This window comes from Panicum virgatum, chromosome 7N, assembly GCF_016808335.1.
Source record: "Panicum virgatum strain AP13 chromosome 7N, P.virgatum_v5, whole genome shotgun sequence".
Taxonomy (NCBI): domain Eukaryota; kingdom Viridiplantae; phylum Streptophyta; class Magnoliopsida; order Poales; family Poaceae; genus Panicum; species Panicum virgatum.
In genome coordinates this window covers 44844310-44864982 of record NC_053151.1, presented here as the reverse complement: position 1 = coordinate 44864982, position 20673 = coordinate 44844310, and the positions used below count along the sequence as shown (strand labels likewise).

The 20673-nt window shown below is 50.2% G+C and overlaps 2 protein-coding genes across 2 annotated transcripts; both read left to right on the top strand.

Moving 5' to 3' along the window:
- The first annotated feature begins 3989 nt into the window (after nucleotides 1–3989).
- LOC120683366 (probable nucleoredoxin 3) lies at nucleotides 3990–6563 on the top strand. The gene is made up of 3 exons (XM_039965443.1): nucleotides 3990–4253; nucleotides 4668–5159; nucleotides 5903–6563. Exons 1-3 carry the CDS (start codon nucleotides 4170–4172, stop codon nucleotides 6482–6484), a joined length of 1158 nt encoding a protein of 385 aa, XP_039821377.1. The 5' UTR covers nucleotides 3990–4169; the 3' UTR covers nucleotides 6485–6563.
- A 3459-nt stretch (nucleotides 6564–10022) lies between these two features.
- Nucleotides 10023–20005, top strand: LOC120680754 (26S proteasome non-ATPase regulatory subunit 1 homolog A-like). The gene is made up of 13 exons (XM_039962278.1): nucleotides 10023–10343; nucleotides 15482–15545; nucleotides 15632–15737; nucleotides 15836–15947; nucleotides 16025–16193; nucleotides 16334–16468; nucleotides 16547–16890; nucleotides 16982–17117; nucleotides 17201–17449; nucleotides 17531–17751; nucleotides 17828–18086; nucleotides 18250–18993; nucleotides 19331–20005. The coding sequence occupies exons 1-13, from the start codon at nucleotides 10195–10197 to the stop codon at nucleotides 19664–19666; spliced, it is 3024 nt and encodes a 1007-aa protein (XP_039818212.1). The 5' UTR covers nucleotides 10023–10194; the 3' UTR covers nucleotides 19667–20005.
- The last annotated feature ends 668 nt before the right edge of the window (nucleotides 20006–20673 follow it).

Here is a 20673-nt window from a genome sequence, read left to right as displayed (position 1 = left end):
TGTGGAAGCTGTGAAGGCTGCCGGCCGAGTCAGAGCGCAGCGGCCGCGCACGTACACGCGGTTTCCTCGCGACGTAGAGAACACGTCGAGGCCGCGCCTGCAGAGCGTCTGGTTGATTCGAGGCGAAGGCAACGCGGACGCAGGCCGAATGATAGTCGGAGCCAGGGAGGCCTTGTGCTTTTCGCAAACGGTTGTCGAGTGTCGATACAACTGTGCGCGGTGGTTGCGAGGAAACTAGGCGTTTGCCTCTCCGTCTCCGGGTCCCCCCGGATGACGCGATGTCCGTAGGTTGAGCAGTGAGTGGCTAGGGGCTCGTAAGTTTCGTTGCGGGGACGGCGCGCGGCGCGGAGGCGCCGGCGGCGTCCAGCGTCGCGGGCGCGGTGCAGCCGTGCGGAACCGGCACGCGGCGCGGCGCGGCGGCGGCAGCTGCCACGGCACGCGCAGCCTGGCCGCTCGCGCGCGGGGGGCTGGGGCGCCATCGGCGTGGCTTGCGGAGGGCGGCGGCAGCGACTCGCGCCGTGGCGCGCGCGCTTCCGCGGCCGCGCTGGTGGTGGGGCGCCGCGTCGCCGCCTGCCACTGTGCGCGGACGGGTGTGGCCTGGTGGGTGGAGGAGGATGGGCCGCGCGATTGCTGGCGTCTGCCGCAAAGGCCGCCATTGGGCTACTAGACGCCTGGCCGGCTGCGTTGCTGTATCAGGACCATCAATTAGGGCCGAAACGGACGCGCAGTAGCCCAGTAGTTCAACGAGTACTCCCTCCGTCCCAAAATAAATACAATTTTAGAACCGAACATGTAAACCAATGATAGGTGCAAACTATCAAATTGCTCTTGTCTTTTGTAAGAAAAGTCTAGACATTGGCTTGTCTTTTGTATGAGAAGTTTCCGGAGACTCTTGTCTTTTGTGGTTGCTAGGTCAAAGTTGTATTTTTTGTGGGAAAAATTTTGAACCATAGAATTGCATTTATTTTGGGACAGAAGGAGTATTATATAGACAAATTAGTTACCAAAAATTTTTGGGCAATTTTTTTTGCACCTTTTCAACACTAATAACGAGTATTAAATATAGACGAATTATAAAACTAATTGCACGGATGCACGGAAAATCGCGAGATGAATTTATTAAACCTAATTAATCCATCATTAGAGGTTGTGTTACTATAGCATGACATTGTCTAATCATTGCAGGCCGGATGGTTTCACTGGCCGCTTCTACAAGGAGTGTTGGCCGGTGATTAAAGATGACATCATGGAGGCGCTACGAGTGATTCAGGAGGGGGATGGGAGGAAGTTGCACCTCTTAACTCGGCATTCCTAATCCTCATCCCGAAGAAGCCAGATGCAGTCGAAGTGAAGGATTTTCGCCCGATCAGCCTTGTGCACAGCTTTGCCAAGCTGGTGACCAAGATCCTAGCCAATCGTTTGGCCCCAAGGCTAAACTCTTTGGTTTCGACCAACCAGAGTGCGTTCATCCGAGGAAGGTGCATTCATGACAACTTCCTCCTCGTGCAGCAGATGGCCAGGTTCTTGCATAATCGGAGGGAACCACGCCTTCTACTCAAGCTCGACATCACGAAGGCCTTTGACTCTGTCTCTTGGCCGTTCCTTCTTGAGGTCATGCCCCATTTGGGTTTTGGGAGGCGTTGGCGGGAGATCGTCTGCTGCCTGCTTCGCTCAGCTTCCACCCGGTACTGCTCAATGGACAACTGGGGCAGTGGATCGCTCATCGGCAGGGACTTCGCCAGGGGGACCCGTTGTCGCCCATGCTCTTCATCATCGTCATGGATGTGCTGAACGCCCTGATTGGGAAGGCTGATGAGGAGGCGCTTCTCCAGCCTTTAGCTACCGATCGAGTGAAGCACCGCGTCTCGCTGTACGCGGATGATGTGGCTCTCTTCATCCGCCCCTCTCCCGAAGATCTGTCCACCACCAAGGAGATCCTGCAACTCTTCGGGGAGGCCAGCGGGCTTCGCACAAACATGCAGAAGAACTCCATTGTACCAATCCGCTGCGACACCGAGCAGCTCGAGGTCATCTCGAGCGCCATGCCCTGCGAGGTGATGGACTTCCCCTGCAAGTACCTGGGCCTGCCACTCTCTATTCGGAAGCTTACCAAGGCAGATCTCCAGCCCATGGTGGATAAGGTCGCCGACATGCTCCTGGGCTGGAAGGCGGCGCTGATGTCCACGGCAGGGCGTGCGATCCTAGTGAAGGTCGTGCTGACAGCAGTCCTGGTCTATCTGCTGATTGCTCTAGATGCGCCTAAGTGGCTTCTCCACGCCATTGATAAGCTACGTCGAGCCTTCCTATGGAAGGGACGTCGACAGGTGAATGGCGGACACTGTCCTGTGGCGTGGGAGCGGGCGTGCCGCCCGGAGGAGCTTGGAGGGCTAGGTATCCATAACCTGGAGACCCTAGGGTGGGCACTCCGAATGTGTTGGCTATGGCTTAGTAAGACGGACCCTGGGCGGCATTCAACATCAAGGTGCACCCCAACGTCACAGCCATGTTCGCCATTTCGATTTCCTCCTTGGTGGGAGATGGAAGAACGACCCTCTTCTGGAAGGATCGTTGGCTGCATGGAAAGTCCATCGAGGAGCTTGCTCCGGCTCTGGTTCCTTTTGTGAACAAGCGAGCGCGATCTAGGAGGACTGTTAATGAGGCCATGCAGGATTTGCGATGGGTGGGCGACATTGCAGGTGGGTTGTCGGTGCCAGCAATCGTGGACTACCTAGAGCTTTGGGATACCTTGGAGAATGTTCAGTTGCTCGAGAACTAGCCGGACCAACATCTTTGGACACCGGAGAGCTCGTGTACTTACTCCGCTCGATCAGCTTATGCCAGGTTCTTTGTGGGCTCTTCTGGTTTTGAGCCGTACAAGCGCCTATGGAAGTCTTGGGCACCCCTTCGGTGCAAGATATTTCTCTGGTTGGCCATGCTCAATAGGTGCTGGACAGCGGATCAGCTAGCCCGTCGGGGTCTCCAACACCCAGACAAGTGCCTCCTTTGCGATCGAGAGGAGGAGACAGTCCAACACATTCTCACATCTTGCATTTTCGCAAGACAGGTTTGGGCGACCGTCCTTGGGAGGGTAGGCCTACAGCACCTGGCCCCCACTTTGGAGTTCGACACCTTCAAAGATTGGCGGAGATAGGCAGCACGAAGGGCGCCGAAGGCTGCTAGGAAAGGCATGAACTCCCTGGTAATCCTCACAGCTTGGTCCATCTGGAAGATGCGCAACCGGTGCATGTTTGATGGCTGCCAGCCGGACGCCCGTCCCGTGCTGCAAGAGATACATGAGCATGCAAACTTGTGGAAGCTGGCGGGGGCAAAAGTGTTGGGGAAGCTGCTGACATAGTTGGAATGCTACAGTGTTTTGGATGTGGTTGTTTAGCTCTTATTAGGTGCGCATGTAACAAAAAACTAACCCAGGCCATGGTTTCGGCAATGTAATTTGGACCGCTCTTTCTATCTATTAATACAACGACGTGCAGTTCTCCTGCGCGTGTGAGAAAAAAAAATTAGGTTTATTAGATTCGCCTCGCGATTTCACTCAGGAGTTATGAAATGAGTTTTGTCACTTATCCATATTTAATACTCCTAACTAGTGATCAAATATTCGAGGTTATTGTAGCGCAAGAAAAATTTTGGAAACTAAACAGGGGAATATGCGAGCAGGTAGAACATCCACGATCAGCAGAGTTCAGAAACTGTATTACATTACAGAGCCAGGAGAGTACTACTACTCTCTCTACGGGAGCACATTTGACAGCAACTGCGGTAAAGGGGAATTGCACGGGCCGGAGCAATCAGCTTGCCGTCCACATCATCAGGATCCATGCCGGTTTGGAGGATGAGCACACAATTCTGCTTTGCTTGCCGTCCCATGCGCACTTGATCAGCTTTGGTGCCCTGCTGCCCGTCAGCTTTATCCTTATCCGACCTTGTTGTTTTCACCACGGCTACGGCTCCCCCTGCTGGGATATTGGAAAGCAAATGGCTAGAATATTACTCGGCCAATTGCACACACAACATGCCAAAGATGCTATTCCTAGGAACACGGCCATCTTTAAAACCTGAAGCATCGATGTTTACGACGAGACCATAAGACAAACCAAGCGCTCTTACTTGTTTCATTGTTATTGCCACGCACGGCATAAGGAAGAGGAGGGATGAAAGGAGAGGAAGAGGTGAGGAAACATGTGAAAATTTTGCAGCTGGCTGGTGTTGAATCTCTTCTATCCAACGGAGGAAAGGTGAGAGGAATCTTAGGGTTTGGTATAGAAATAGAACTCTGATCTTCAAAAAAAATTTCTTGTTTTGTCCCAATGTTCTAAATAATGAAGTTTGTTTTCTATAGTTCTCTCATGGAAATAAAGTGCAGGTTTTTCAGTTTATTTATTCTGCATAACAAGTTCTTGCGCAAGTTTATGTTTGTACTGCTCTAAAACAAGTCGGTATAAAATGGATTATTTGCCTGAGATTAAATTGCAAACATACGTACCTGCATGATTCTTCCAAAATATTATCACTCACTGTTCCATTTTGAAACTAAACTGTAGCCTAAAAATGCGTTTAATTCTGCCGTGCTTGTTCTCAAAAGAAAAATAATTCTTCTTTAGCCAAATATGTCTGACTCAAGCAATTTGATATCTTTCATGAAAAAGCAGGAATTACCTCTGTCCTCCATTGAAGGGAAGATGACCTGGCTCTTCTTCTCAGCTCACTGGTGCAGGCCATGCAGGAACTTCACCCCAAAGCTAGTCCAAATCTACACAATGCTCCGGAACACTAACAAGAATATCGAAATTATCTTCATATCACTTGACCATGACGAGGCAAGCTTCTTGGATCACTTCAAAAGCATGCCATGGCTCGCTTTGCCCTTCAACACTAGCCTAAGGCGAAAGTTGTGCAGCCACTTTGGCATTGAGCATATCCCCGCACTGATTCCTTTGTCAGTAACACCATCTGGTGGACTGGGATTCGAAGATGATGTAGTGAAGCTGGTTGAGGAGTACGGAGTAGATGCATACCCCTTCAGTGCAAATAGGAGAGGGGAGCTGGAAGCCATGGATGATGCCAGGAGACAAGGAGGTAAGCTTCAGGAGCTTCTTGGCTGCAAGGACAGAGACTTTGTCATAAGTGCAGATGGCATAAAGGTGAACTTTCATCAACTGCCTCTGATAATCAGTTATATGTTTGATACTGCATTACTAAAGTTTGTGAAAGAAACCGGACATGATTCAGGTGAGAAAACAGTCTAGATACATACTTGAGAAGAAAAAAAATACAGACTTGGGAAACTGTGTCAGTAGGCATATCCATGACAGGTAACAAATTTTTTTTTGCAGATAATACAAAGGCATTACAGCAAAGAGCTAAACAATACATACTAAAACAAATAGGCATATCCATGACAGGTAACAAAAAAAATCTTGCAGATAATACAAAGGCACTACAGCAAGGAGCTAAACAATACACACTAAAACAAGCTAACATGCAAACACAATCTTGTGCATCCGATGATCTTACTAATTTTTTTGTGCAAGAGAAGGTACCAAATTAATTGAAAATGGAAGATATAGATACCGTAAATCTATGTTTATCTTATAGTTCCTGCCATATAAAGCATAAAACACACTAGCGATGAAAAATAAGTGTAGCTCCTTAATACTGTATAAGCAAACTACATGGGTTAAAATGTAGCAACCACTGGGGTAAATTTTCAGATAATTTGATTGTAGAATATCATTAACCAACAACACTTCCAAAGTACTGTGCAGTTGTTGATGATAGTGATGTCATGTTAAGTGTCTCATACTTAGGCTTACATCCATTTCTCTTTGCATTATTCACTCTAATCATTTATTCAAAGTTCAACCTCCAATGACAATGTTTTCAGATTTCTATAGCTGACCTTACTGGGAAGATTGTCGGCCTGTACTTTGGGGCACATTGGTGCCCACCTTGCCGCACCTTCACGAAAAAACTGGTAGAGGTGTACAATGAACTGAAGATATTGAGACCTGGAAGTTTTGAGGTTATCTTCATTTCCATAGACCGCAGCAAAGAGGAATTCCAAGCAAGCCTAAGTGCAATGCCTTGGCTTGCCATCCCCTATTCTGACACCGCCAGGCAAGAGCTAACAAGAATCTTTGCTATCAAGGGCATCCCAGCACTCCTGATACTTGGTATGGATGGTAAAGTTCTAAAAACAGATGGCAGAAGAGCAATTTCAGCTTATGGTGCAACAGCATTCCCATTCACGGAATCTAGAGTTTCTGAGGTGGATGAAGCACTCAGGAAGGAAGGAGACAAACTGCCTCGCCGAGTGAATGATCCACGACACAGTCATGAGCTTGAATTGGACATGGCCAAGGCCTATGTCTGTGATGAATGCCTACAGAAGGGGAGGCATTGGGTATTCTCCTGTAAGCAGTGTAACTTTGATCTTCATCCCTCCTGTGTAGAAGAAAGTAAATAATGAAGACATCATCTAAGATATGTGTATAGTCAAAACTACGCAGTTTTAGCATCAATGTGAACTAACGAAATGCTCCTAATATCGTGCTATAAACTTTATAGGACTCAATGAAAGCAATGGATAAGAGTCCTATTTGCTTAAGGCAAGAGCTGCTTGGTAAAGGAATTAATTAATTAATTCTAATGATTCGAAATACAATATGTTTACATGCTGATTTTGTAAGAACATTGTTAGATTCGCATCAAATGCAGGGAGTACTTGATCCATACCCCTATGGAACATCTCATATAGGCACGTAGCTATTTCGCCGAACGTATGGCGTGCGGCCATTGACATTAAGGCAGACACACCTTTATTTCCAGGAATAAGTAATATAGTTGCAGTGTTCAAATGGCGCTGGGGTCCAAGCCGACCAAGCGGCAGTGGGATCATAGGAAAAACGACGGCTTCAAATTTGAAGACCAGAAAGAAAGGAGCAAGTATCATGATAGCAGAAATCGCCTAACGATTAACACTTATCTGACCAAACGTGGCCATAATTGGAAGATCCGTGAGAACTCTGTGCTTACTCCAAGTAGCTGTCGGACAGATTTGACGGAGGAGAAATCGGGGTGCGACTGTACAGTGAAGACTCAGGAACAGGGTAAAAAGAGGGCGAAGAATTTGATCACATGGATAATTTCACTAAAACCCTCGTCACTCAATTATCATGGCAGACGCGCCCTTGCACTTTTTACAAAGGTCCCTTACATGAAACAGTCTTTAATTCTCGATCTCGATGTTAACTATTGTCGTTTTCATTTTCTTAATAGCGACTCGATGTTAACCTCTGCAGAGCCAAATTTTGAAACATTACAAAACTGAAAATAATAGCTCGTTGATTCGCCTGCCCAGGCGAATCTACGTTGAGTTGCCGTGGTGTACGTGCACCATGGTGAAGTAGAAAAATGCAAGCAGAAGGACTCAAATTTATAAGAGTAAAGTCTATTTTTGACCATTCAACTATCGACTGCGTCCGGATTTGGCAATGCAACTCTAAAACCGGACATCCGCAGCCATCCAACTCTCAAAACCATTCATGTTTGGCCATCGAGCTGTTTTGCTGGGTAGTTTTGCTGAGTTGGACGCCATGTGGCGGTGGGACCCACATGTCAGCCCTCCTCTCCCTCCTCTCTCCTCTTTCTTTCTCCCTCTACCTCTCCTCTCTCCTGTCCAACTCCGCTGACCCTGCGTCGGCCGCCGCCCTTCCCGCGCACGCCTCTCCAGCTGACCCGGCCGGCAACGCGGGCCCGCGGCGGAGCTCGAGCTCGCCCGGCGTGTTCGGCTCCCCTTCCCGGCGCGGCGACGGAGGCCCCTTCTCCTCCTTCCCTCCCTTCCCCTTCCCCTGCTCCCCTCCACGGCGGGAGCTCCCGCGGCGGTGCAGGGCGGAGCGGTGGCCGCCGGCCTCCCCTGCTCCCTCCGCGCCGGGCCAGCGGGCGAGGAGCTGCGGCGGCCTCCCCTGCACCAGGCCGAGGAGCTACGGCGGCTGGCGCGGCGAGGCTCCCTGGGGCCCTCCCCTCCCGCACCCCTCCGCCACGAGCTCCGGTGGCCTGCACGAGGCGGAGCCGGCGCGCGGCGGGATCGGCCAGGCATCCCGCGCGAGCGCAGACGGCGCGGCGCGGAGCCTCGCGCGGGTGGCGGCGACACCTTCATGCTCCAGCCGCCGCGGGAGGAAGGAGCTGCCGCGGAGCGCGCGCGGCCGAGCAGGGGGCGGAGCACCGGCGAGCAGGGCAGGGTGCGCGGGGCGGACGCGCCCTTGAGGCCGGCAAGAGTGCGGCGAACGCGCGCGGCATGGCGAGCAGGGCGGGGTGCGCGCGGCAGCCGCGGCCGCGACCCCTGCTCCCCATCCTCCTCTGGCGCCGGGCACCGCGGAGGCCAGCCCACGAAGGCGAGCAGGGCGGCGGCCCTCAAGCTCCGGAGCCGGCCGGATCCGGGAGCACCTCCTCCTCCTCCCTCCGATGGCGGATCGGGGCCGGACGGCGGCAAACGGGCCAGGGCATGCGCGGGCCTCCGGCGACGGCGGTGGCCCTGGCCGGCTCCCTCGACACGGTGGCGTCGGTCGGCGAGGCGAGCAGGGGCCGCCGCCGGCCGCGCCGTCCCCCGCCCTTGCTCCCTCCTCCTTCCTCTCCCTCTCTCCGGCTCCTCCTCCGCCGCCGCCTCAGGTCCTCCGCTTTGTCTCGGCTCCGGTGTGCCCCGCCCCTCTCGCGCGCTCGCCGGCCTGGGCGGCGGAGCTCGAGCTCATGCGCGCGTGCCGACGGGGATGGCGGAGCTCCGGCCGCCTACCTGGCTACCTCCCTCTCTCCTTCGTCCTCGGCGACGGCCTCCCTCCCTCTCTTCATTCGGCCAGGCAGGTTCCGGCCTGCGCGGGTCGGCAGAGGCCTGGCGGACTGACAGGTGGGTCCCACCGCCATGTGGCATCCAACTCAACAAAACTACCCAGTAAACAGCTCGATGGCCAAACATGAACGGTTTTAAGAGTTGGATGGCTGCGGATGTCCGGTTTTAGAGTTGCATTGCCAAATCCGGACGCAGTCGATGGTTGGATGGTCAAAAATAGACTTTACCCAATTTATAATAAACTACATGAAATTGTTTGGACCCTGCTTGCCCTTCTACTAGTTACAAATCACTTTATTTTCCTGTTCATTCTGTTTTTTTTTGTCTATACTGGTGAAAAAAGCAAAGACAATGACGAACTGCAATGAGAATGCGACAAACCCCCCAAACGAAACATAAACGGTGCATTTTATTAACACTTTGAGCTAGCTGTAGCAATTATACAAAAATTGTCAAGTGATTAGTTTATAGTAACGAGTTAGGTGATGTCTATCGACCAAGCCCATTAATTGACTTGAAAGAAGAATCCACATATACGTCAACAGGATCGCACTTGATAATTATTTACACCGTGCAGTGAAGTTATCGGTTTTAGAATGAATACGCTTGCTTAACAATATATTAGCCTTACTTTTATAAGAAATTATATCTATTGTAAATTCTAATGACCCTAGAAACATTGTGAGACAATTCTAACTTGCCCAAAACAACAATGAATAGAGGAACACGAACATCCATGTAAATGTAGTTACGTCACACATGTGCAAGCAAGCAAAAAATCGACATACGCCTCACATTTCCTACTCTCGACATGCAAAATTACAAACCATGAACTGATATGCCGTTTTCTACAAGTCATTACTTTTAGAAAAATCGCTCATCTAGAGACATTGGAGTGATATGATGCGGAAGTATGGTGAGTGGATGACTGCCGTATTGACCGAGTGAAAGATTACTTAATGGATAATGCAAAATACTTGCCTAACAAATTTCTGTGTTTGTTATCTTTTACAAAAGTATACGGAATATCTTTTACATGGAAAAGTTTGTATCTACAGGATATATAGATATTATTAAACAAATACAGAAATTTCCGAACTTATTTTCCGTAGCGAAAGTTTTACTTTATCCTCGAGTCCGATTACACTGACAACTCAACCCTAGTACCATCTCTATATTTGCATAGCGCACCTTGCGCTCGTAAAGTTGTTTTCACTTGGCCTTCGCGTGTCGTCGCCGAGCCGACTCATCCAAGCAGAACTCGCCACGCCCAAACCCTCGCACCCGCACCTCCTCGGCGGCGGCGGCGGCGGCGTACGGACGGCAGCGCGGCCATGGCGGCGGTGGCTACGGTGAGCTCCGCCAGCGGGCTCCTCGCGATGCTGCAGGAGCCGGCGCCGGAGCTGAAGCTGCACGCGCTCGCCAGCCTCAACTCCGTCGTCCATCTCTTCTGGCCCGAGATCTCCACCAGCGTCCCCACCATGTGAGTCGCAGTCGCTACTGCCTCGTCCCCCCGTTCCCTTCCGCTGCGCGTGCCTAGTTGCCGCCGCTGTAGCTGCTGTGTTTGTGCGATTCGTTCGGGCGCCCGCCGCAGCTTAGCTGGACTCCTTAGTGTTTCGATCTGCGCTGATTGATGAGGACTACGGAGGGGACGCTGCCCTAGATTCTGTAGCTGTTGCTCGATTCGTTCAGTTCGACCAGGCGTTTGTGCAAGAGAACCGTAGGTCATGGGTCTGTTCTGATCTGTTAGATGGGGATTCCAGAGGCCCAGTTCCCGTTTATATGCTCGTTAGTGTGATATCCTACCCACATATACGGGTTATTGTAGCTGAATTGGTACTCCAAAGTAAAAAATTCCAACTCTCTGCAGTATTTTCAGTGTTCTAAAAAACGTTTTTAAACATCGTTTAATCTTGATTAAACGCTGAACGGTGGCCAAGCGTTGCGTTTAATCACAGTGTCGTTTAATCACAACACACGTTTAATCATGTTCAATCTACGTTTAATCACAAAAACCTCTAAACCATAGGCAAGCGTTCGCCTAGCGTCTAGCGTTTTTTAGAACCTTGAGTATTTTACCCCTGCTTGGATTGTATGGGTTTTGGTGGGGAGATTTAGCTATTTATCTCAAGAGAAGGGGAGGATATCAGTAGGAGTGAACTGCGGTGTTATGATTGATCATAAATTTTGAACTTCCATTATTGTCGGTACCCTACAACTGGGGTACCCACTCCTACTGTGCCAAGACTCGCGTAGTTATCCGTAACTACGCCCTAAGGAGCTGAGCAGCCGGACTCCTGGGTTCCGACTCCATCTCACCGGACCAACGGTCCCGGACCCGCTTCCCGTTCGGGGACGGGTCCGGTGTCACCACATGTCCCAGAGGTGGAAATGCTCAGCACCTGTGGCCGCGGACCCGGATCCCCGCAGGTGGGTCCGGGACCTCCACGTGCCATCCGGACTCCCGCAGGTGGGTCCGGGACCTCCACGTGCCATCCGGACTCCCGCAGGTGGGTCCGGGACCTCCACGTGCCATCCGGACCCCCCGTGAGCTCTCGGCTCAGCTAGCTACTCGGGAGGGGTCCGGAGCCGCCACGTGTCGCACAGACGCGGGCGCGGGCGCAAGCCTTCCGCTGGAAGCTCCCTCACCCACCCGCATTAAGTGCGAGTGGTTGAGGCAGGCTCTGCTGCCGCTGGGCACGGGGCAGCTTTTGTCAGTCCACACTGTGGATCGCCAGTTACCGAGGCGGCTCGTCAGTTACCAAGGCAAGCACTAAAGACGCAGCGCCGCGCCCATGGGCGACGAGTCATGATGACCAGCTACTGACTGGAGCAACAGTGCACGCTGCTACAGTGGACTGAGTCAGTAGTTCGGCGCTTCATCATGACCTCGACGCGCGGCTGCAGAGGCTGGACTTTACTCTGACAGGACAGCTCAAGACCATCCCTGGTCAGAAGCTACGCACGGAGGCCGACGACAAGATCTCCGGATCTGAGGCATTGAAGGCCAAAATGTAGTTTATAATACATCGCCGGGTCCACATGTCGGGGCCCCGCTCAGTGTACGTGCTCCCCTTGGACATATAAAAGGGAGAGCACGCCCGCTAGACCGGGGGAGGGACGGATCCAGACAGACTCAAGCTCTCGCACCTTCTCACTCTCGTGGGAAGGCAATACAACACACAGTGGACGTAGGGTATTACGCTCCGGCGGCCCGAACCACTCTAAATCTTGCTGTGTTCATCGAGTTCTTGAGTGAGATCGAACTAAGACTAGCTAACCCCCGAGTACACACCCTCTGGGCTAGGGCGGGTGCCTTCCGCCACCCGGCCGTGGTTTGCAGCACCACGACATTTGGCGCGCCAGGTAGGGGCTTCTAGCTGGTCGCAGTTCGTCTCTTGCCCATCTCCATGGCTCGGGTGGTTGAGCACTCCCACCACCACGACGACGTGGAGATGACGGAGGGTGTGGCGTCATCCGCGCCACACGCCTCGCCTTCCTGCGCCAGGGGCAGCCGTGCCCGTGGAGCAGCCACCGTTGGCAGCGGCGCGCGCTGCACGTCGGCAAGAGTCAGGGCGCCGGTCAAGGGCCCCCTCACAAGCTGCGAGCGGCGGAGCGACAAATCCCAGCTCGCAGCATACCTCACTCATGTGACGAAGCCCGCTCCGGCGAAAAGCCCACTCCGGTCGCGCTAAGCCGACTCTGGTGGCTCTCCGGCGGAAAGCCGACTCCGGTCGCACGAAGCCCGCTCCGGCGGGAAGCCGACTCCGGTCGCACCAAGCCCGCTCCGGCGGAAAGCCGACTCCGGTCGCACGAAGCCCGCTCCGGCGAAAAGCCCACTCCGGTCGCGCTAAGCCGACTCTGGTGGCTCTCCGGCGGAAAGCCGACTCCGGTCGCACCCCCGACTCTACATCTCTGTAAGTCCTACCCTTAGAGGCCCAGCAGGGAATAAAGCCTTTTCCTTTGTAACTAGGTAGTACTTCCGTGTGGTCCAGTCCGGTGAGCCTCCCTCGTGGAGGGGTCCGGACCTCTGCGAACCAGGTTCAGGGAAGCGTACTCACCCTCCGGGGAGGTCCGGAGCCGTGTAGCCGCTTAGCCTGGTTCCGTACCCTAAGCCTGCATGCTCTACCTCCCTAGGGCGAGTACCGTAGTACCTAAGACTGGGGGCCCGGAGGTCCGGACAGCTCCGGCCTCATAAACCCGTGTTCTGGCTTACATCGCACATCTCATGTACATCTAGTTATAAAGAAAAAAGTTTATTCTCAGTTCGCCTCTAAGGATGTTACATTCCAATTTCAATTTACGCATTCTGTTTGCGCTAACCCCCACGTGGCTTCTTACTCTTGTGCGGTGATTGTGGTCCGAATTGAGTTGGCTAGTTAGTGACTTAGCTCGAGACCCCTCATGGAAGAGAGGGGTTTGGACCCCTGGGAACCTGCAGGTTCAGGGAAGCGCACTCATTCTCCGGGGAGGTCCGGAGCCGTGTAGCCGCTTAGCCTGGTTCCGTACCCTAAGCCTGCACGCACCACCTCCTGTGAATGAGTGCCGTAGTACCTAGGACTGGGAACCTGGAGGTCCGGACTTTCTCTTAACCTAAAGGCCGGCCCCTTGAGCTCCGTTCACTGAACTTAGCTGTCTATCTCAAAGGATTACAGCTAACAGGATTTGGGACTCGTGGGCACGGTACTAAGCATCTACCTTGAGTCATGTGCAGGTCCAAACGTGATGATGCAGCAGGTGACCCAAAGGATGGACGATGCAGGGCAAGACCCTTGCGGCGCGCACCGCTGGGCGCTAGAAGCAGCCAAGTTGCTCACAGTAGTGGCCCCACCTGCGGGTTTGTTGCCTCTCCCGAGGCGGGCCCGGGGGCCTCTGTCGGTACCCTACAACTGGGGTACCCACTCCTACTGTGCCAAGACTCGTGTAGTTATCCGTAACTACGCCCTAAGGAGCTGAGCAGCCGGACTCCTGGGTTCCGACTCCATCTCACCGGACCAACGGTCCCGGACCCGCTTCCCGTTCGGGGACGGGTCCGGTGTCACCACATGTCCCAGAGGTGGAAATGCTCAGCACCTGTGGCCGCGGACCCGGATCCCCGCAGGTGGGTCCGGGACCTCCACGTGCCATCCGGACTCCCGCAGGTGGGTCCGGGACCTCCACGTGCCATCCGGACTCCCGCAGGTGGGTCCGGGACCTCCACGTGCCATCCGGACCCCCCGTGAGCTCTCGGCTCAGCTAGCTACTCGGGAGGGGTCCGGAGCCGCCACGTGTCACACAGACGCGGGCGCGGGCGCAAGCCTTCCGCTGGAAGCTCCCTCACCCACCCGCATTAAGTGCGAGTGGTTGAGGCAGGCTCTGCTGCCGCTGGGCACGGGGCAGCTTTTGTCAGTCCACACTGTGGATCGCCAGTTACCGAGGCGGCTCGTCAGTTACCAAGGCAAGCACTAAAGACGCAGCGCCGCGCCCATGGGCGACGAGTCATGATGACCAGCTACTGACTGGAGCAACAGTGCACGCTGCTACAGTGGACTGAGTCAGTAGTTCGGCGCTTCATCATGACCTCGACGCGCGGCTGTAGAGGCTGGACTTTACTCTGACAGGACAGCTCAAGACCATCCCTGGTCAGAAGCTACGCACGGAGGCCGACGACAAGATCTCCGGATCTGAGGCATTGAAGGCCAAAATGTAGTTTATAATACATCGCCGGGTCCACATGTCGGGGCCCCGCTCAGTGTACGTGCTCCCCTTGGACATATAAAAGGGAGAGCACGCCCGCTAGACCGGGGGAGGGACGGATCCAGACAGACTCAAGCTCTCGCACCTTCTCACTCTCGTGGGAAGGCAATACAACACACAGTGGACGTAGGGTATTACGCTCCGGCGGCCCGAACCACTCTAAATCTTGCTGTGTTCATCGAGTTCTTGAGTGAGATCGAACTAAGACTAGCTAACCCCCGAGTACACACCCTCTGGGCTAGGGCGGGTGCCTTCCGCCACCCGGCCGTGGTTTGCAGCACCACGACAATTATGTTTTAAAATATAAGGGAAATATTGTGTGAACTGGCGGTGGGAAGTATCAGCATGGTTTGGTTTCAACCGATGACCAGAAAATAAATGCACGTTTATCTTTTCCTTCATCAAATCTATTTCATGCAATAGGGATTTTCCCTGTTCTGTTCAGTAAATGCACAATTCGGTTGCAGTATGATAAGCTGATCATTTCTAGGTGGTTATATGTCGCGATAGTTGTGGTTTTCTTTTATGTTACAAATTTCTTGTTTCTGGAATGCTTGTTCCACATGGAGAGCACTTGTGTATGTGATCTGACTTATATTTCTGCTTGTAATTGTATTCGCTGAGTATTTCACTATATGATTATGCTTGCTTCATGGAAGTTATCTGACCTTTTGATACAGTGTTGTTATAATTTTACTTGGATTTTAGTTTATGGAGCTAGAATTCTAGATACTAGGATGGTAACGTAGAAACAATGAACTCCATCTGGCCCTATATTTTTCGTTGATTAGTTCATGACTGAGCAAGCACAAAGTGTGCCCTTTTCTTGTATATCCAATAATTTATGTCACTAATTAGGTTCCAACTGTTTTCTTTTTCCTGCAGTGAGAGCTTGTATGAAGATGAGGAGTTTGATCAGAGGCAGCTTGCAGCACTAGTTGTTTCTAAGGTATTATGTTCCGATATTTTTTATATTTCTATGAAAAGGTCATTCTTCTGCATTGTTAATGCTTAAGTTTGTTCTATATCATGTAGGTATTTTACTACCTGGGCGAGTTAAATGATTCACTGTCATATGCACTTGGTGCTGGACCCCTTTTTGATGTTTCCGACGATTCTGATTATGCTCATGCTCTTTTAGGTGAGAAGGTTCTTGACTCTTGAGTTGAGCTATTATGACGATACTGTTATCGTTAATCTTTTGGTCATCATTTTAAATTTTGTTTTTTTCCCTTTCAGCCAAAGCATTAGACGAGTATGCCAGTATCAAGACCAGAGCCTCTAAAGCTACAGAGGAGGAAGAGAACATTGATCCTCGATTGGAGGCCATAGTGGAGAGGATGCTTGAAAAGTACGACAATATTCTATTGCTTTGTGATATTTGTCAGTTCATCAGATGGGTTATGAAATCTTATTTCATTATCTCAGGTGTATCCTTGATGGAAAATATCAACAGGCCATGGGTATGGCTATTGAATGCAGGAGGCTGGATAAGCTGGAGGAAGCAATTGTTCGGTGTGATAATATTCAAGGGGCTCTATCGTATTGCATCAACCTTTCTCATCAATATGTTAATCACCGTGAATATCGCTTTGAGGTAAAAGCATGTCTAAAAGACTGAGTTTTGTTCCATGCAAATGCATGGAACTTTCAGAATTGTCGCTATTCCTGACATATAGTAAATACTGCTAAAACAAAAGTTTGACTGACCAATCAAATTTCTCACTCTCTTTGCAGGTTCTCCGTTGTCTTGTTAAAATATACCAAACTTTGCCAAATCCAGATTATCTGAGCATTTGCCAGTGTCTGATGTTTTTAGGTGAGCCAGAAACCGTCGCAAGCATATTGGACAAGCTGCTTTCTGGAAGCAAGGTACATTTTTGCTCTTTGTTCTGCTGCGTTATTTGATGGTGTTTGTAGTTGCTTACATGAAATATGCTCATTGTCCAGGAGGATGCTCTTCTCGCGTATCAAATTGCATTCGATCTTGTTGAGAATGAAAACCAGGCCTTCCTTTTGAATGTGAGAAATCGTCTGGCCTCGCCGACTCCTGTGCCATCTAACCCTGACACTGGGTCAGCTTTACAAGATGATCAAGCTGCTAGTATGGGTACAGGCACAGAAACAGCTGGAGATGTTCAGATGAGAGACGACACAGCTACACCGAATGGAAATGTTCACACTGTGGATCCGAATGAGATAGCACACGCCAACAGGCTTGCAAAAATTAAAGGAATACTATCAGGGGAGACTTCTATTCAGCTGACACTGCAATTTCTATACAGTCACAATAGGTAAAGTGATCTAGTACTTGTTAAATGGTGACAATTGGTCTTGGGAATACAGCTTTTCCACCTGATACTGATTTGACTTGGTTGCCAACAGGTCCGATCTTGTAATTCTGAAAACAATAAAACAGGCTGTGGAAATGAGGAACAGTGTTTGCCACAGTGCAACTATATGTGCCAATGCAATCATGCATGCAGGAACTACTGTAGATACCTTCCTAAGAGAAAACCTGGTACTTCTATTCTTCTACTTGCTGTCTCTGCATCATATGGAGACTTTAGCCATTCACTATCTCATTTTGGTGTTATATTGCAGGAGTGGTTAAGCAGAGCAACCAATTGGGCGAAATTCAGTGCAACTGCTGGACTAGGTGTCATTCATAGAGGCCACCTTCAACAGGGCCGGGCTTTGATGGCCCCCTACCTACCTCAAAGTGGTGCAGTTGGTGGTGGCAGTCCATATTCAGAAGGTGGTGCCCTGTATGCGTTAGGTCTGATTCATGCCAATCATGGTGAAGGAATCAAACAGTTTCTCCGTGAAAGTCTTCGCAACACCAGTGCTGAGGTGATTATTGTTTCTTCCTGTTCTTTTCTCTCGTTATTCATTTCATGCATACTTTGCTAACTCTAAACCAATGCCATACAGGTCATCCAACATGGTGCATGTTTGGGACTTGGGCTTGCAGCTTTGGGAACTGCAGATGAGGAGATATACGAGGACATAAAGAATGTCCTTTACACAGACAGTGCTGTGGCTGGTGAGGCAGCTGGTATTGGCATGGGCTTGCTCATGGTTGGGACCGCCAGTGAGAAGGCTAGTGAAATGCTTGCTTATGCACATGATACCCAACATGAAAAGATTATAAGGTCAGTGTTGTCAATAGCTGCACAGTATTTCTAAAGAAGCACCTATTCTGACATTTCTCCCAATCTCTTTCTCTAGGGGTTTGTCTCTGGGCATTGCATTGACAGTATATGGCAGGGAAGAAGAAGCAGACACCTTGATTGAACAAATGACTAGAGATCAAGATCCCATACTACGTTATGGTGGTATGTATGCATTGGCTCTAGCCTACAGGGGAACTGCAAACAACAAAGCTATCCACCAGCTGTTACATTTTGCTGTATCGGATGTCAGTGATGATGTTCGGAGGACCGCAGTTATGGCTCTTGGATTTGTTCTATACAATGAACCCGAGCAGGTTTGTGGAATTAATTGCTAGATTGGATTTGGTTACCTTATGATTAACTAGATGCATTTTGTGCAGTTATATTTCCTCAGATTATCATACATGAACTTTCACTCACAAGCATCGATATGTCTTTTTTAATCTGCGCTTTACACCTTCTATTGTGATTCTGCAGACTCCAAGAATTGTGTCCCTGCTCTCTGAATCGTACAACCCACATGTTCGTTATGGTGCAGCCTTAGCTGTTGGGATATCTTGTGCAGGAACCGGATTAAGTGATGCGATCTCCTTGCTAGAGCCTCTTACATCAGATGTTGTTGACTTCGTGCGCCAGGGAGCTCTCATTGCTATGGCTATGGTAATGATCCAGACCAATGAGTCCTTCGATTCTCGTGTTGGAGCATTCAGGCGTCAGCTGGAAAAGATCATTCTTGACAAGCATGAGGACACCATGAGCAAAATGGGTGCCATACTAGCTTCTGGTATTCTTGATGCTGGTGGTAGGAATGTCACAATCAAGCTCCTCTCAAGGAACAAACATGACAAACTCACTGCTGTGGTTGGTCTCGCTGTTTTCAGTCAGTTCTGGTACTGGTATCCTCTCTTATATTTCATCAGCCTGGCCTTCTCACCAACAGCCTTCATTGGGCTCAACTCTGATCTGAAAGTGCCGAAGTTTGAGTTCTTGTCACATGCTAAACCATCCCTTTTTGAGTATCCCAAGCCGACAACTCAGCAGACTACAACTTCAACCGTGAAGCTGCCAACAGCTATTTTGTCAACTTACGCCAAGGCAAAATCTAGGGCAAAGAAAGATGCAGAAAGCAAAGCTAACCAGGAGAAGGCCACGGAAGAGGCTTCTGGTTCTTCTTCAGGCAAGACGGCTAAAAGTCAGGAGAAGGATGCTGATGCGATGCAGGTAATAAATATCTACTTTTTTTCTTCAATGTGTTATTTTATAACATTTTCTTCTTTGCGTTGACATCCATGAGTGAGACTACGCAACAGTTTGAGGTTGTAATGATGCTTTGCATGGTGAGTCTTTAGTAATCAGTAATCATGTATAGAAAATGGTGTTCCCAAACGCTTAGCTGAGGTACTAGTCAGTATAATTTATTACTGGACATTTAGTAAATCTGCTTGGTTGTGATCCAGATCTAGATGAATTTGCTGTTTTACATAAGCTGGCTTAGAGCCGTATTTTTAAGGATAATTGGAGACACCATCGACTTATCTGTATTTCTTGTTGTTCCAAGGTTGATAACGCTGCGGAGAAGAAGGCCCCTGAACCCGAGCCAACCTTCCAGCTCCTGACAAACCCAGCTCGTGTGATTCCTGCCCAGGAGAAGTTCATCAGGTTCATCGAAAGTAGCCGATACGTCCCAGTGAAGCCTGCTCCCTCTGGATTCATCCTCCTCAGGGACCTGCAACCCACCGAGGCTGAGGACCTTGCGCTGACCGATGCCCCCTCAACAGTCGCAGCAACCACCGGCAACACGGCAGCTGCTGCAGGCCAGCAGGGATCAGGATCATCCGCCATGGCTGTCGATGAGGAGCCGCAACCACCTCAACCCTTCGAGTACACCTCGTAAGGTAGATGCCTGTGTCTGTAGAGGATTGTGTTGGTTGGCCTGAACTTACAAATCCCTTTGTTGCTGCTATACCCTTGCTTATTCCTTTTCCCCCCTTTTTGAGTCTGTAGTGTGCGGAAATTTGTTGTTGGTTGGAAGACCTTTGTAGAATCATGAGTAGATAATTTACTTGAATTGGCGTTATAGGATCGATGTTCGGAATCTGGGATATGGCCTGGATCAAGCCCCACCCTCCCTCCTGCTTTCTTTTTCCTGTGATGTAATATGCTGAAGTGTTTGTCCTGGAACACGTTTTTATCACGGTTTAATTCTCTGTTGCAATGCTGATATTGCGCAATCTACGAATGCTGGGAAAGTTATTTTTTTGTCATTTGCCTTTTCAAGATACGAGGAAGGGGAAACGCAAACGTGACAGACTGATGTGAAATTCTGATGGTGTTTCGACGAACCGAAGAACTTCAGGGGCACGGCCGTTCTTTAAAAGGGTCAACGGGACAAGACCAAAATTTTCGAGCACCACAGAAGGGACAGATCAGCTGTAAACTGGTGTATAAAATTTACAACAGAAGTACGAAGAGGATGCAATCATTTATGGGCATCCATAATTTAGTGTAAAAAAAACTTGCACAGGAGGAAAAGAAAAGGAACAGAAGAAATCTGTACGTGAATAATTACTAGCGTAATTCTCTCATCCTTGTACACCAAAATTTTCTAGCTATCAATGTGTCTGAACCATAACCTTTATTCTTTTGGATTTCATCTTTAGCCTACCCAACTTATTTGGGAAAAAAAAGACTATGTTGTTATTGCATAGACATAGATGCATTCTCCATTAATTTTTTTTTTGTTGTGGTTTAGGAACTGATGTGTTCGATATGCCTCTATAACACCATAACGGCATAGACCGTGGCAGCACGATCTATTCCCCACCACAAAACGCTTAAACATGAACATGCGAAAGACGAAACACGCGCTCGTAACTAGAGCGAGCTAGCCACCCGAAACTC